Source organism: Papio anubis, chromosome 14 (genome assembly GCF_008728515.1).
Source record: "Papio anubis isolate 15944 chromosome 14, Panubis1.0, whole genome shotgun sequence".
NCBI lineage: Eukaryota > Metazoa > Chordata > Mammalia > Primates > Cercopithecidae > Papio > Papio anubis.
In genome coordinates this window covers 91265027-91279312 of record NC_044989.1, presented here as the reverse complement: position 1 = coordinate 91279312, position 14286 = coordinate 91265027, and the positions used below count along the sequence as shown (strand labels likewise).

General features: G+C 43.6%; 1 protein-coding gene across 4 annotated transcripts in view; it reads left to right on the top strand.

Annotated features, from left to right (window-relative positions):
• Nucleotides 1-14286, top strand: part of TMEM87B (transmembrane protein 87B) — a 66005-nt gene that overhangs the window by 22707 nt on the left and 29012 nt on the right. For all 4 annotated transcript variants that reach the window (XM_031655365.1, XM_031655364.1, XM_031655366.1 and 1 more), the window contains exons 7-10: nt 3615-3676; nt 3893-4076; nt 9218-9317; nt 12830-12923. In XM_031655365.1, the coding sequence (XP_031511225.1) occupies nt 3615-3676; nt 3893-4076; nt 9218-9317; nt 12830-12923 (440 nt within the window). The remainder of the gene's footprint in view (nt 1-3614; nt 3677-3892; nt 4077-9217; nt 9318-12829; nt 12924-14286) is intronic.

The following is a 14286-nucleotide window of genomic DNA, read 5'->3' as shown; positions in this document are numbered from 1 at the left end:
GTGTAAACCCGGGAGGCGGAGCTTGCAGTGAGCTGAGATCCGGCCACTGCACTCCAGCCTGGGCGACAGAGAGAGCCTCCATCTCAAAAAAAAAAAAAAAATTTCAAACTTCATAGTGGGATATAAAATTCCCCATTCTTTCAGATTAAAAAAAATGTTTTAACATGTAGAAATGTGTAGGCAACATTTTAGTTGTATTTCAAGTAGGTTATGTTCTCTGTTTCTTGAAAATGGCCATCATCAGGGATTTAAGATTTTTATTATTTGACAAATTTTATTTTAAAGGATCTGTCTGTAGCCCAGGAGTAGAAGCAGCATATCTGCCAGCATGTGGCTTCTATGGTCTGTGAGGCACCCCCACCACTGTAAGTTAGACCCTCTGTGCCTTGTTAAGCTGTGGTTCCTTAGTGCCACAAAAGTAGACTTGCAATAAGCAGTTTTCAAGAGAATGAATGTTTTCACATATTCTAGAATCACATTGGCTGATGTTTTCCGTAGTGGGTGTCTGCTGGGCCATCAGCATGTGAGGGCCCTGGGGATTTGATACTGTTCTGATTCAGCCAGTCAGCAGACAGAAACCAATCAGGTGAGGTAGGCATTGCTGCAGAGGAGGCACGGTCTGGTGTACTGCATGGCCCTTGGAGGGAAGCTGGCAAGGTGGCTGCTCTGGAAGAGTATGAGGTAAGGCTTCCTTCTGGAGATGACATCGTGAGCCAGACTGTGCCAGTTAGAGGGAGCAGGGACCCTGATGCCATTCTGTCACCTAGCTGTCTTAGTCTGTTTGTGCTGCTATAATAGAATACTTGACACTGGGTAATTTATAAAGAACAGAAATTTATTTCCCCACAGTTCTGGAGGCTGGGATGTCTAAGACTAAGGTGCCAGCAAGTTTGGTGTCTGGTTAGGGCCCCGGTGTCTGCTTCCAAGATGGCAGCTTAAACGATGTGTTCTCACATGGCAGAAAGGATGGAAGGGCAGGAAGCACATCAGGGGACAACCAGTCTGCTCTCACAGGGTGGAGGCAGAAGAGCAAAGAAAGGCCTAAGCTAGTACCCTCCAGGCCTTTTGTAAGGCATTAATCTGTTGATGAGGACAGAGCCCTCATGACTTAATCACTTCCCAAAAGGCCTCACTTCTTTTTTTTTCTTTTTTTTTTTTTTTTGAGACGGAGTCTCGCTCTGTCGCCCAGGCTGGAGTGCAGTGGCTGGATCTCAGCTCACTGCAAGCTCCGCCTCCCGGGTTCACGCCATTCTCCTGCCTCAGCCTCCCGAGTAGCTGGGACTACAGGCGCCGCCACCTCGCCCGGCTAGTTTTTTGTATTTTTTAGTAGAGATGGGGTTTCACCGTGTTAGCCAGGATGGTCTCGATCTCCTGACCTCGTGATCCGCCCGTCTCGGCCTCCCAAAGTGCTGGGATTACAGGCTTGAGCCACCACGCCCGGCAAGGCCTCACTTCTTAATACCACCGCAGTGGGTGTGAAGCTTTAATGAATTTTTGAGGACATTCAGACCATAGAACTAGCCTTGTGCCTGCTTCTTTTCCAGGCATTGTGTCTTTTCCCCTGACACCAGCGGGGGGTTTTGAGTCCCCGCTAATTAGTAGCTGGAGCTGTTGCTGAGCCCTGCATGTTTTGCACTGTCCTTGGCACTTGGTTTGTTATTGCTGTCTCAGACAAAACTCAACCTAGATTTGTGAGTTTGGTCATTTATTCCAAGTTATGACAAGGAAGAAGGTCCCAGTGAGATCAGTGAATTAGCAAGGGGGCCAGTCTGAGTTCTTGTTTGGTAGCTGCGACTACTGTGCTCTTGTATGTGACCAGATTTGGCGCAGGTTTTTAGAATAGTGTGGATACAAGTAAAGGTGTCTCTTTTTTTCTTTTTTTTTGTAAATTGACAATTATAATGATATAAATGTATGGGGTACAAAGTGATGTTATAATCTATAAATACAGTGTGGAATAATTAAATCAAACTAGTTAACATATTCATCACCGCAAATGCTTAACATTTTTTGTGGTGAGAACATTTGAAATGTACTCTTAGCAATTTTGAAACATACAGTACTCTGTAACTATTCACCATGCTGTGCAGTGGAACTCAAAAGAAAAAACTTATTCCTCTTGTCTGAGATTTTTTTTTTTATCCTTGGACCATCGTCTGCCCATGCCTCCTACCCCCCAGCCTCTGTACCCACCATTCTGCTCTCGTTTTACGAGTTCAATTGCTTTAGATTCCACATATAAGTGAAAATGTGCAGTATGTCTTTCTGTGCCCGACTCATTTCACTCAGCACGACGTTTTCCAGTTCCATCCATGTTGTTGCAAATGACAGAATTTTCTTCTTTTTAAAGACTGAATAGTTTTTCATTGTGTATGTATAGACATTTTCTTCATCCAGTCATCTGTTGATGGACACTTACATTGATTCCATAACTTAGCTATTGTTCATACTGCTGCAGTGAACATGCGGGTGCAGACAGCTTTTTGACAAACTGATTTTAGATCTTTTGGATAAATAGTAAAGTGGGATTACTGGACTATATGGTAATTCTGTTTTTATTTTCTGAGAACCTTCCATACTGTTTATATAATGGCTGTACTAATTGACATTTTCACCAACAGTGTACAAAGCATCCCTTTTCTCCACATCTTCATCAGCACTTACTGTCTTTCATCTTTTTGATAAAAGCCATTCTGACAGGTGTGAAATGATATTAGGGTTTTAATTTGCATTTCTCTAATGACTAGGGATGTTGAGCATTTTTCATATATTAATATCTGTTGCTCATTGATATGTATTATTTTGAGAAATGTCTATTTAGGTCCCTTGCCTTTTTTTTTTTTTTTTTCCTTGAGACAAGAACTCACTCTGTTGCCCAGGCTGGAGTACAGTGGCATGATCTCAGCTCACTGCAACCTCCACCTCCCGGGTTCAAGTGATTCTCCTGCCTCAGCTTCTCAAGTAGCTGGGATTACAGGTGCATGCCACCACACCTGGCTAATTTTTCTGTTTTTAGTTGAGACGGGGTTTCACCGTGTTGGTCAGGCTGGTCTCGATCTCCTGACCTCAAGTGATCCGCCCACCTTGGCCTCCCAAAGTGCTGGGATTACAGTTGTGAGCTGTCACGCCTGGCCCCTTGCCTGTTCTTTTAACGGAGTTTTTGTTTTCTTGCTATTGAGTTGTTTGAGCTTATATATTTTAGATATTAACTCCTTCTTGGATATATGGCTTGCAAATTTTATCTCCCAGTCTTAAGTTGTCTATGTCTACTGTTGTTTCCTTTGCTGCAAAGAAGCTTTTTATATTGATGTAATCCCATTTGTCTATTTTTGCTTTTGTTGCCTGTGCTTTTGGGATCAAATCCAAAAAGTCATTGCTCAGACTGGTGTTGTGTAGTGTTCTCCCTATGTTTTCTTCTAGCAGTTTTAGAGTTTCTGGTCTTACAGTGAAGGTATCTTGGCAAGGTTACATAATCAAACAATTACTAATTGTCCAATACCATGTATGTGCTACATTTGTTAGTGTGGTTTGTTATTCTTGGAGCCTTCTGGGAAATAAACTTACATTTAAAGACTTAAGACTGACAATTAACTCTCTCTTCTTCTCTATCCCAGTTTCTCTTTCTATGATTGGGCCTCATGGATATATCTCTGCATCAGATTGGCCCCTAATGATTGTGAGTATTTCTCGTCATTTTTTCATTTTTAAAAAATGAATTTTATACCCTAAGAGCTTTGTGGTAGTAATTCCTCAGTAGTTAATGCTTTGACATATCCTCTCTTTCTGGTTCCAGAGTGACTGGAAAATGAAGGGTTGGATACTTGAATGTAGAAGTGCCAGCTTCCAAATGATCCGAAGTCTTAACTGACTAAAATTGCTTTTCTTCCTGCAGTTTTACATGGTGATGTGTATTGTTTATATATTATATGGCATACTCTGGCTGATGTGGTCTGCCTGTTATTGGAAAGACATATTAAGAATCCAGTTCTGGATTGCAGCTGTTATTTTCCTGGGAATGCTTGAGAAAGCAGTTTTTTATAGTGAATACCAAAACATCAGCAACACTGGACTGTCAAGTAAGTTTTTTGACTTTCTGTAAATACAGTATGATCTAAGAGTTCCCCAGCATTTATGAGCAGAGTGGTGGGAGGCCCCCCTCTGAACAGGGGTTTGGAAACAGGCATATTATAGATGAAGAGAAGGAAAGCCAAGAAAAGAATGTCAGAGTAGGCCTCTGATCTGGCTGAGCATGTGTCTTCTCTTTGTTATGTCTTCCTTCTTGTACTTTCCCCTCACTTTCCTCCTGGGAAAAATAAAAGTCCCATTTCCTAAGGTTCAACTTGGATTAAAACAGCACAAAGTTCTGGACAGGGAGACTTCAGGTGCTGTCAATCCTTTTAACGTATTTCTTCTTCCCCCGACATCTTCTTTTCCTTCTCCTTCAAAAAAGAAAAGAAAGGAAATTGGCCACAGGGAGTAAAATCAGGGGTGCTGGAATGGATGGTGCTTGCAGCCTCCTTGTGCTCTCCCCACCTTGTTACTCCCACAGAGATCTTCATATGACCAGTGGAGGCACCATCACAGTTTACAGAGTGAAGTATGTGAAGCAGGGAGGCCGTACAGCTGGGCATCCTCAGATGTGTGCCCCAGACTTCTAGAAAGTAGATTTCAGGCCAGAGAAGTAGAGGTACAACTCTCCCACCGAACCCTTGGAAAGAGAGTGCTCAAAGGGGTTGAAGGTGCTCAAGAGTGTACTTCTGAGTGACCAGTTACAAATGGTCTTGATGCAGATTTGCAAAGGGCATGATTTCGTCTGTGATTGATTGACTGATTGATTGACAAGGTCTTGATCTGTTGCCCGGTCTGGAGTGCATGGGTACGATTTTGGCTCACTGCAGCCTTGACCTCCAGGCCCAAATGATCTGCCCACTTCAGCCTCTGGAGTAGCTGGCACTATGTATCTGTTACTTATTTAAAAATACTCTAGAAAAAAAATGAATTGGACTATAGATGAAACAAAGTTGCCAGAATGTTGCTAATTATTGAAGCTGCATGATGGGTACATGGGAAATCATTACATTGCTTTCTGTCTTTTGGGAAATATTTGAAATTTCCCTAGATAAAAAGTTTAAAAGGACATGTATCAAAGAACACAGAAAGGACAGACATCCAGGATGCATATTAGAGATATCATTACTCTGTATGAAGTTTTTTATGGTGTTTGTGTGCGCGTGCGTGCGTGCATGTGTGCATGCTCTAAACCAGATGATGAAGGAAGGGTAGGTCTGCTGCTTAGAATTGAAGCATTCCGGAATGTAGAGAAGGCAGTTCTGATGCTTTGCTGTCAGTGGTGGTGATCTCTTGTTTGGTGAGGGTAAAGGGTGGCATGCACTTTAGTGTGGAACAGCGAAAACCTGAGATCCATGAAGAGATGAGAGGCCATCTGCCATCCTCAGGGAATCTAGGCTGTCCAAGATGGCACTGGAGGGCTTGGAAGAGATACCCAGACCGCTGTCAGGGTCTTTGAGGAGTCCTGTCCAATAGGAGAGGTGAGCAGGAACTGAGGTCCTTTCTGATTTTCCCAGGTGGGAATTCTGGGACAGGGGCTTTATTGCCTAGCATTGATTTAAAGCATCAAATTTAGAAAAATCATTAGAAGGATGAGAAGCATTGATTGTTAGGACCCGACATGGGTACGTTAAGAATAGATCATGTCAGACTCATTTTTTTGTTTTGGGATGCTAGATTGACAGTTAGGAAGATGTAGTAAACTTAGTCTAGCTGACTTCTTCAAGGCATTTGACAAGGCCTCTTGTTTCTTGTGGACAAGATGAGCTGAAAACTGGTGGTGCAGCCATGTCTAAAGAGTTCATGGAAATAATCACTGGTCAGCCTAGACCTGTGCTGTTTTCTGTGGTAGCCACAAGCCACATGTGGGTACTGAAGTAAAATTAAATTACATTAAAAATTAAGTTCCTCAGTTATTCTAGCTGCATCTCAAGTGCTCAGTAACCACAGGTGACAAGTGACTGCTGTATTGGACAGCACAGAGGTAGACCACTTCCATCATTGCAAAAGGGTCTGTGGGACAGCACCGGTCTGGAACAATGGTTCTCATCCCTAGTTTTGCATCAGCATCACTTGAAGAACTTTAAAATGGTACCAGTGCCAGAGATTCTGATTAGGGCAGACATAGGAACTGGGGCTGTGTAGAGGCTTCCAGGTGATTCTAATATGCTTCTAGGATTGAGAACCATTGAGCTAGGAGGCTTTGAATGGTGTCTCTCTCAGATTTTACACCTTGTTGCTGGTTTATTCTTGTTGCGAATCTGTTGGTTTGTTCAACTAACATTTATTGTGTGACTACGTAGACAGCATTCTCTTAAATTTTGTGGATGATGTGAGGCCGGCCAGGGTCGTAAATACTTAGGGGCATATGGCCGGGCGCGGTGGCTCAAGCCTGTAATCTCAGCACTTTTGGAGGCCGAGACGGGAGGATCACGACGTCAGGAGATCGAGACCATCCTGGCTAATACAGTGAATCCCCATCTCTACTAAAAAATACAAAAAAAAAAAAAACTAGCTGGGCGAGGTGGCGGGCGTCTGTAGTCCCAGCTACTGGAGAGGCTGAGGCAGGAGAATGGCGTAAACCCGGGAAGCAGAGCTTGCAGTGAGCTGAGATCCGGCCACTGCACTCCAGCCTGGGCAACAGAGCCAGACTTTGTCTCAAAAAAAAAATACTTAGGGGCATAGAGAATCATTTTAGATAGACCTTTTTCACTTGAAGATACATGATGAGAGGCAAGAGAGTTGACATGATGAATAGAAAGGTGAAATTTAATGGGTAAGATCTTGAACTTAGGTTTAGAGTACAGCTTGCAAAAATACCAATGGAAAAGTTTTAAAAAGAGTTTAAAAGTTGAAGCTGATGAAAAGCAAACTCAACATAGGCAATAATAGGGTGGTTGCCTGCCAGAAGCTCCCACAACCTTAGATTGCAGCAGGAGCCTGGAGGGAGTTGAGAATCTTGCTGTACAGCTCACACTGTACCAGAAAGGTTGTAGTCACATTACCTCAAGAGGAGTATAGACAGCCTATGGAGGGATTGACAGCACACTCATCCCTCAGCATTTGTGATCATAAACCCCTTCTTCACATTCTGCACTCTTTTGCAGAGCTCATCCATTGTTTTCCTCCTGAAGCTTTCTCTCCCGTGGAGCTCTCTTATCCTGAGCTACAGACATAGTTTACCAGTCCCTCCTTTGTTCCTTTGTTTATTGTTGTTGACTTCCCACTGCCCTTAACATCGAGTCCAGACTCCATGACAGGGGCTCCAAACTGCACGACTGGTCCCTGCCTTTATGACCAGCCTCTTTTCTTGACATCTACCATTACACTCTCTGCTGCAGGCATAATGAACTTACTTCTTGCAACATAGTTTGGTTTTCCTCTTTTCTTCTCTATGCCTTTGCACGTGCCGTGTTCTTTGCTTTGTCATCCCCACCCCCCAAAACTTAACTCCTACTTAGCCTTCATGTTCTGATTTAGATGTCACTTTTTCTGAGTTTTTCAGGACCCAATTCTAGCTCCCCCAGGTGTAGAGTAGGTGTATCCAGTCACCTACTAAATAGCTGCTCAATGCCTTGCAGTCTTCTCAGCCTCTGTATGGCAAAAATGGAGCTCACCCTTTCTGCCTTTGTATGGCTGCCTTGCCCCAGTCCACACTTGCTGCCCTTCCAGGTGTTCCTCTTGTTGCATGATACTGCCAGGAAAGACCTCAGGGCCATCTTTCTTGGCTTCTTGCTCTGCCTGTAGTTCTAGATCTATCTTCGAGGCATTTGACAAGGTCTCTTGTGGGTTCTTGCAGACGAGATGGAGCTGAAAACAATGTGAACTGAAAACATCGGGTGGATTCACAACTGGTTTTGCCACTGTATTTTCTGAATATCTTTCTGAATATCTTAATACTTCTCTCCGTCATCACTGCCGGTACTCTCATCATGCCTTAGTTTTCTGGAATAGTCTCTCGAGCATTTTCCTTGCCTGCAGTTTTGTTCCTCTCCCAACCATTGTAGGTAGAGCGATCTTGATAAAATAAAGCCATCCATTTTATTCCAGCAGTCAGCAGAGTTTTTTCTGTCAAGGCCACAGAGTAAGTATTTTTGGCTTTGCAGGTCATATGGTCTCTGTTGTAACTATTCACCCTTGCCATCGAAGCATAAAATCAGCCGTAGACAACATGCAAACAAATGAGCGTTGCTGTGTTCCCATAAAACTTCATGTTTAAACACAGATCAGATGTGGGGCCAGATTTGGCCCATGGGTCATAGTTTACCAATCCCTCCTTTGTTCCTTTGTTTATTGTTGACTTCCCACTGCCCTTAACATCGAGTCCAGACTCCATGACAGGGGCTCCAAACTGCACGACTGGTCCCTGCCCATGACCGGCGCTTTCTTGACATCTACCATTACACTCCTGCAGGCATAATGAACTTACTTCTTTTGTATAGTTTTTGGTTTTCCTCTTTTCTTCTCTGCCTTTGCACGTGCCGTGTTCTTTGTTTTGTCATCCCCCACCCCCAAAACTTAACTCCTATTTAGCCTTCACGTTCTGATTTAGATGTCACTTTTTCTGAGTTTTTCGGGACCCAATTCTAGCTCCCCCAGGTGTAGATGAGACTGGCCTTCTTCTAAGTCTGGAGGGATGCTGTGTTACCTCTAGCTCTTACCACACTGAGTTCTATTTACTTAGCCTAACCGGAGTACACGCTCCATGAAGGCAAGGATCAAGATGTCTTTTTCACTATTATAGCCACACAGTAGGAGCATATCAGATACATTTTAAATGAATACATGAGGAGGAGATCCTGGAGAAAAGAGAACTCTAGAGGACGTTATGGTTTTTAAATATTTACGGGACAAGAAGAGAGTTCTGTAAAGAACAAGAACAGAGGGAAGCTCAGGGAGACAGCGTTCAGGCTGATAGAAGAAAGCCGTGCCCAGTGGAGCTGATTAGATAGAAAGGGAGTGAATTCTTTAGGAAAGTGTGAATCTTTCACTGACGTTTTCAAGCATCAGTTGGATACGATAACTTTTAAATCAAATGTGGCTGATTAGTCTGAAGTCCGAATGTAGTTATACCCAGGACATGTTGTTGAGAATCGTGGTTGGCAGGCTTCCAGATGTACACGAAGTGAATTATTTTTTTCTTCCTCAGCCCAAGGCTTATTGATATGTGCGGAGCTGATTTCTGCAATGAAGAGGACGCTGGCTCGCCTGCTCGTGATCATCGTGAGCCTGGGCTATGGCATTGTGAAGTAAGTACGGGAGTGTGGAGAGGTGCTGGGTCCCAGCCCAGTGATTCAGTCTGTCTACGTCATGACCTTTGTGAAAATGGAACTTCTAAGTATTGTAGTACAAATCCCTTCGGGAGAAATCTACAAGAACACATTTTTAAAAGATTTCCACATACTTGCTATTTTATGTTATCTTCCAATAAAGACCCTGAATTTGTATTTCGATAACTTTATATAGTTAGATGAATAAATAATCAACTTTAGGGATAATGGAAAATCTGAAGTGACTCAAACCATTTTCCAACCCTTTTCTGTTTTTTAGATGGTACCATTAAGTTTTTATGGTCCTATGTGAGTGTTGGAAGAGAGTGGATTAAATACTGAGTCAGCAGAACTTCTGACTGAAACCCGTCTGTCCCCCGAGGACCCTGTCTGGCGGGTCTTTTCCTCCTCTCACCTGTGAATCACTGGGCACAACTATGGGAGAACTTGATTTCTATCCTTGTTGCGTTTTTCAGACCTTTCTTCCTGCTTCTTTCCTAAAACCTTGATTCCCAGAAGCTTACTCTTCAGGCTGGATCACCCGCTGCATCTTACTGTGGTTACTGTGAGCTTCCAGACCCTCCCTCATCCCTCAGCTCTGTGGGCACCGGCTTCACAGGTGTCGTCCTCAGCATTTCATCTGTCAGAAGGCCCTGGGGTCTCAGGAGCCATGTGGATGACCCTTTAAGTAAGCTGCTCTCACCTCCCCACCTCTCCTGCTCTTGTTTGTCACCACGTTTCAGCTACTGACTCCTAGTATCATTTTCTAGACTTTATTATATGTGTAACTGCACCCTCTTCAAAATCTCAATTTTAAGCAATCCACTTTTCAACTGTCACCTTCTCTGTTTCCTGTTACTTTCTCTAACATGTCAGCTTCAGTCTTTTTTGACTGTACTTTGGCCTCTAGCCTTTTGACCCTGGCACCTTCCGTTGTCCCTCCCCATCTTGTATCATTACCTTCTTCCTTTTGCTTGGATTCCCTGGTCCAGTAGGACACTGACACCCAAAGATCCCTTTCTCTTTGTCAACCTTCTTGACAAAACTCCAGCCTTGCTAAGTCCAGCTTTCCTTCTGCCTCAGGCTCCCACCTGAGCAGGGGAATTTGCCCAAAAAGAGCCCTGGACCACACTGAGGGGGCCCACTTGCCATCGTGACCGTAAACTTCACGTGTGCCCTCAGTGCTGCTGGCAGTTGTACTAATTCCCCTTGCCACTATTTTCTCACTCTCCTGTCTGCGGAAGACCATTTAACCCCTTCTCTCTCAGACTCTACCCTCCTCTCAGCTGACTTTAGGTTTTTTTCACTGAGGAAGTAGAAGCCATCAGAGGGGAATTCCACCGCATCTGTGCCCCCAGCCCTTGTCGTTTCCCCCACATCTGGACCGCATCTACCGCTTTCCTCTTCTTGATAGTCACGGGCCGCCCCTGCCTTTGTGCCCACTCAGCTGTGAGGGAAACTGTCCTAGTGCTCTGTTTCATTTTTTCTTGCATCATCCGCTTTCCTCTCTGGTGGGTCACCGCCGTCAGCATCGCATTATTTCTACCGTTTTTTTAAAGTGAAGTCCTCCCTCCACCCCACATGGCCTCTCCTCCGCTTCTGCCTCATTCACCTTTCCCCTCTGCGGCATAACTTCTCACATGAGTAGTCTGTCCCTCAGCCTCCCCAGTATTGCTCTATTGAGACTGCTCTCGTCAAGGCCATCATGACCTTCCCCTGCTGCATCACATGGCCCGCTCAGCCCTCGTCCAGCTGTCCCGTGAGCAGCTTTAGTTAAGGAGTGCCAGCTTTGCCTGGTTTCCGGGAGCTCATCTTCCATCCCCTCACATCACTGGCTACTCCTCCCCAGCCTCGTCTGCTGCAGCCTCCTGTGTTCCTGAGCTCCGGCCCTTGGGTGCCCAGGCTCAGGCCTCTGCTCTGTGACTCGCACCCCTAGGCTCTCCTCCTGTGTGTGTGCCCATTTGCTTGTGAGCTAGGAGTTGGGGAGTTAGCAGGATTTTAGCCTGGAAGCCTTTATCCCCCTGAACTTTTACTGGAGATTCTTTCTCAAATGCTTTTGTGTTCTTAGTACAGTGTAAGAAACGAAGGCGTTTTGTTGAGGAATCTTGCAGTACCTTTCACAGCTCTGGTTATGAACATCAGATACCAACAGGTGCAGTGTTGTTACTGTGAAAGGAATAGAAGATTAAATGAATGAGTATAGACACAAACCCTTTTTAAATGAATCCCTTCACCGTTAGCTTGCTTGGCTCAACTCATAAAGTGAGAGCAGTAACAGTTCTGGTTATTTGGAGGTTCTGGTTAGTTGGTTATAATGAATCAGAATTTAGATTCCTTAGATTAGGTAAGTAGTCTTAAATATGAGCTATGACCATTAATTTATTTTTTTACTTATATTTTATTTTGAAATGACTATCTTAAATATTTTTCTTAAACCAGTTTTTTTCTTCTAATTACTCTGAGAGTGGGGGTTTTGAGCAGCCTAAAATGTATGTGCAATAAATTCTGATTTGCAAATATCATGAAATTATTCTATTTTAAATTATTAATTGCAAAACCCACCATCTTTGTATTTTCCCAACTCATTTATATTTTGAAAGAGCCGAAAATGTATTTTTTAAAATTTTTTTTATTTTTTGGAGACAAAGTCTCACTCTGTCGCTCAGGCTGGAGTGCAGTGGTGTGATCTTGACTCACTGCAACCTCTGCCTCCCAAGTTCAAGCGATTCTCGTGCCTCAGCCTCCCGAGTAGCTGGCACTACAGGCAGGAGCCACCACCCCTGGCTAATTTTTTGTATTTTTTAGTAGAGACGGGGTTTCACCATGTTGGCCAGTTTGGTCTCAAACTCCTGAGCTCAAGTGATCTGTGTACCTTGGCCTCCCAAGGTGCTAGGATTATAGGCATGAGCCACTGCGCCTGGCCCAAAAATGGTATTTTAACTCTTCCAGTTTAAGGAATGAAAATTAAATTCTGTTAGCACTCCTGTTTTGGTTGAGGGCCGGTGATCAGAAAGGGGGTCATGGAGCTCCGTCTCCTCATGTCCTGCTCTTTCTCTGCCCAAGTCATGAGATAAGTGAATTATCTCTGAAAAGACAGACCTCGGGAAGAATTAAGTTAGACTCTCTGTCAGTGGCACTTAGAGGTTGGCATTTACCTTCCTAGATTTCATCAAACCTACTCTTCCATTCTACAGAAACAGTACCTGAATTATATTCATTCCATCGCTTGAATTTCAGCAGGAAAATCCTCTGGCACCTTTGTGGCCTGCAAATATTGCTTCACAGGCATCAGTATAGCTTCAGGTCCTGGAGAAAGAGACCCTTTGTTCCTGGGCCTGTTTCCTAAAACAGAGTACCTCAGAGCTGGGAACAGAGTGATGTGATTAGATAGTGACTTCCTGGTGGTGGAAATGGTGCCGGTTTCTGTATTCAGGTGCATTTTACTCACCCATGCTTTTTCTTCTTTCTCTGTTTCCTCTTCCTGATTCCAGGCCTCGTTTGGGAACAGTCATGCACCGGGTGATCGGACTGGGGCTTCTCTACTTGATCTTTGCAGCTGTTGAAGGCGTGATGAGAGTCATTGGGGTAAAAACTACATAATTCTACCACCCCTTTTTGTTATTGCTGTGAAATGTGGTCTTACTTTGTATCTCCTGAGATGAATTTTTAGATAGAAACTTGTGAAAAAGGCCCAATTTGAACTTTTCTTCTATGGAATGTTTCCCTTTTAAAATACTTCCTGAAAGGCAAAGGCTAGCCAGAGTGCTTCTTAAAATGATATGACTGATTGCGAAGGCACCGCTTGATATCATCCCAGGTATCAGTCCCATCCCAGAAATGTTCATGGTTATTCCTCATAGAGAACATTTGTCTTTGTCATTATGCAGCTGGTATACCTTAATGTCATTCTTAACCCTGGATTTTAAAATGTATCCAGTGAACAGAAAGTTAATTACACCCTTCAGGTATACATACAGTACATTTCATCACTCTTTTAAGTCTCATTTGTTTATTCATTTTCTCTGACTCTTGGGGACTAGCTATTTTGAGGATTCCATAGACCCCGCCATTGAAAGAGCCAAGAGGAAGTGATGTTCAAGGGGAAGATGACCCTGGATGTGGGCAGCAGCACTTTATTCTCTAGAGAAGTGTCAGTGTTTATGTCTGCATAGACCCCTAGATTTCTAGCTTCAGTTTTTTTACTTTTATTTTGTGTGGTTATTTGTTTGGTTGTCTGGTTGGTTGGTTGGTTGGTTTTGGAGACAGGGTCTTGCTCTGTTGCCCAGGCTGGGGTGCAGTGGTACAGTGGCATGATCATGGCTCACTGCAGCCTCCAGCTCCTAGGCTTAAGCAGTCCTCCCACCTCAGCCTCCTGAGTAGCTGGGACTACAGGTGCAGGCCACCACACCCAGCTAATTTTTGTATTTTTTGTAGAGACAGGGTCTCACTATGTTGTCCAAGCCGGTCTTGAGTTCCTGGCTGGCCTCAAGTGATCCTCTTACCTCAGCCTCCCAAAGTATTGGGATTACAGATGTGAGTTACCACGCATGGTTGCTTCAGTTTTTTGAATAAATGATTGAGGACTGAATGATTAAGAAGCTTATTATGTCTTACCTAATCCAAAGACCTTTGTCATTTTACCTAAAATATCTTTTGGATTAGCTGTACAAATCAGATCGTAAATATTTATCCAGTAATGCTAAAAAGCCCCATTCTTCTCCCTGTTATCTTTGATACACCCGTATTCAGTGTTAGATGCTCTTTTAGTCTTTGAGTATATTTATTTTCACCTTTGTATAATCATGAAGAACTCTGCATTCATATAATAATAATAAATAAATATTTGCCAGAAAGAAATAGAAAAGATAAATATCCCACATGTAAATACACTATATATATTGTATTCCTTTAAAAGTGTACGTAGCTTGGTGGCACACGCCTGTAATCC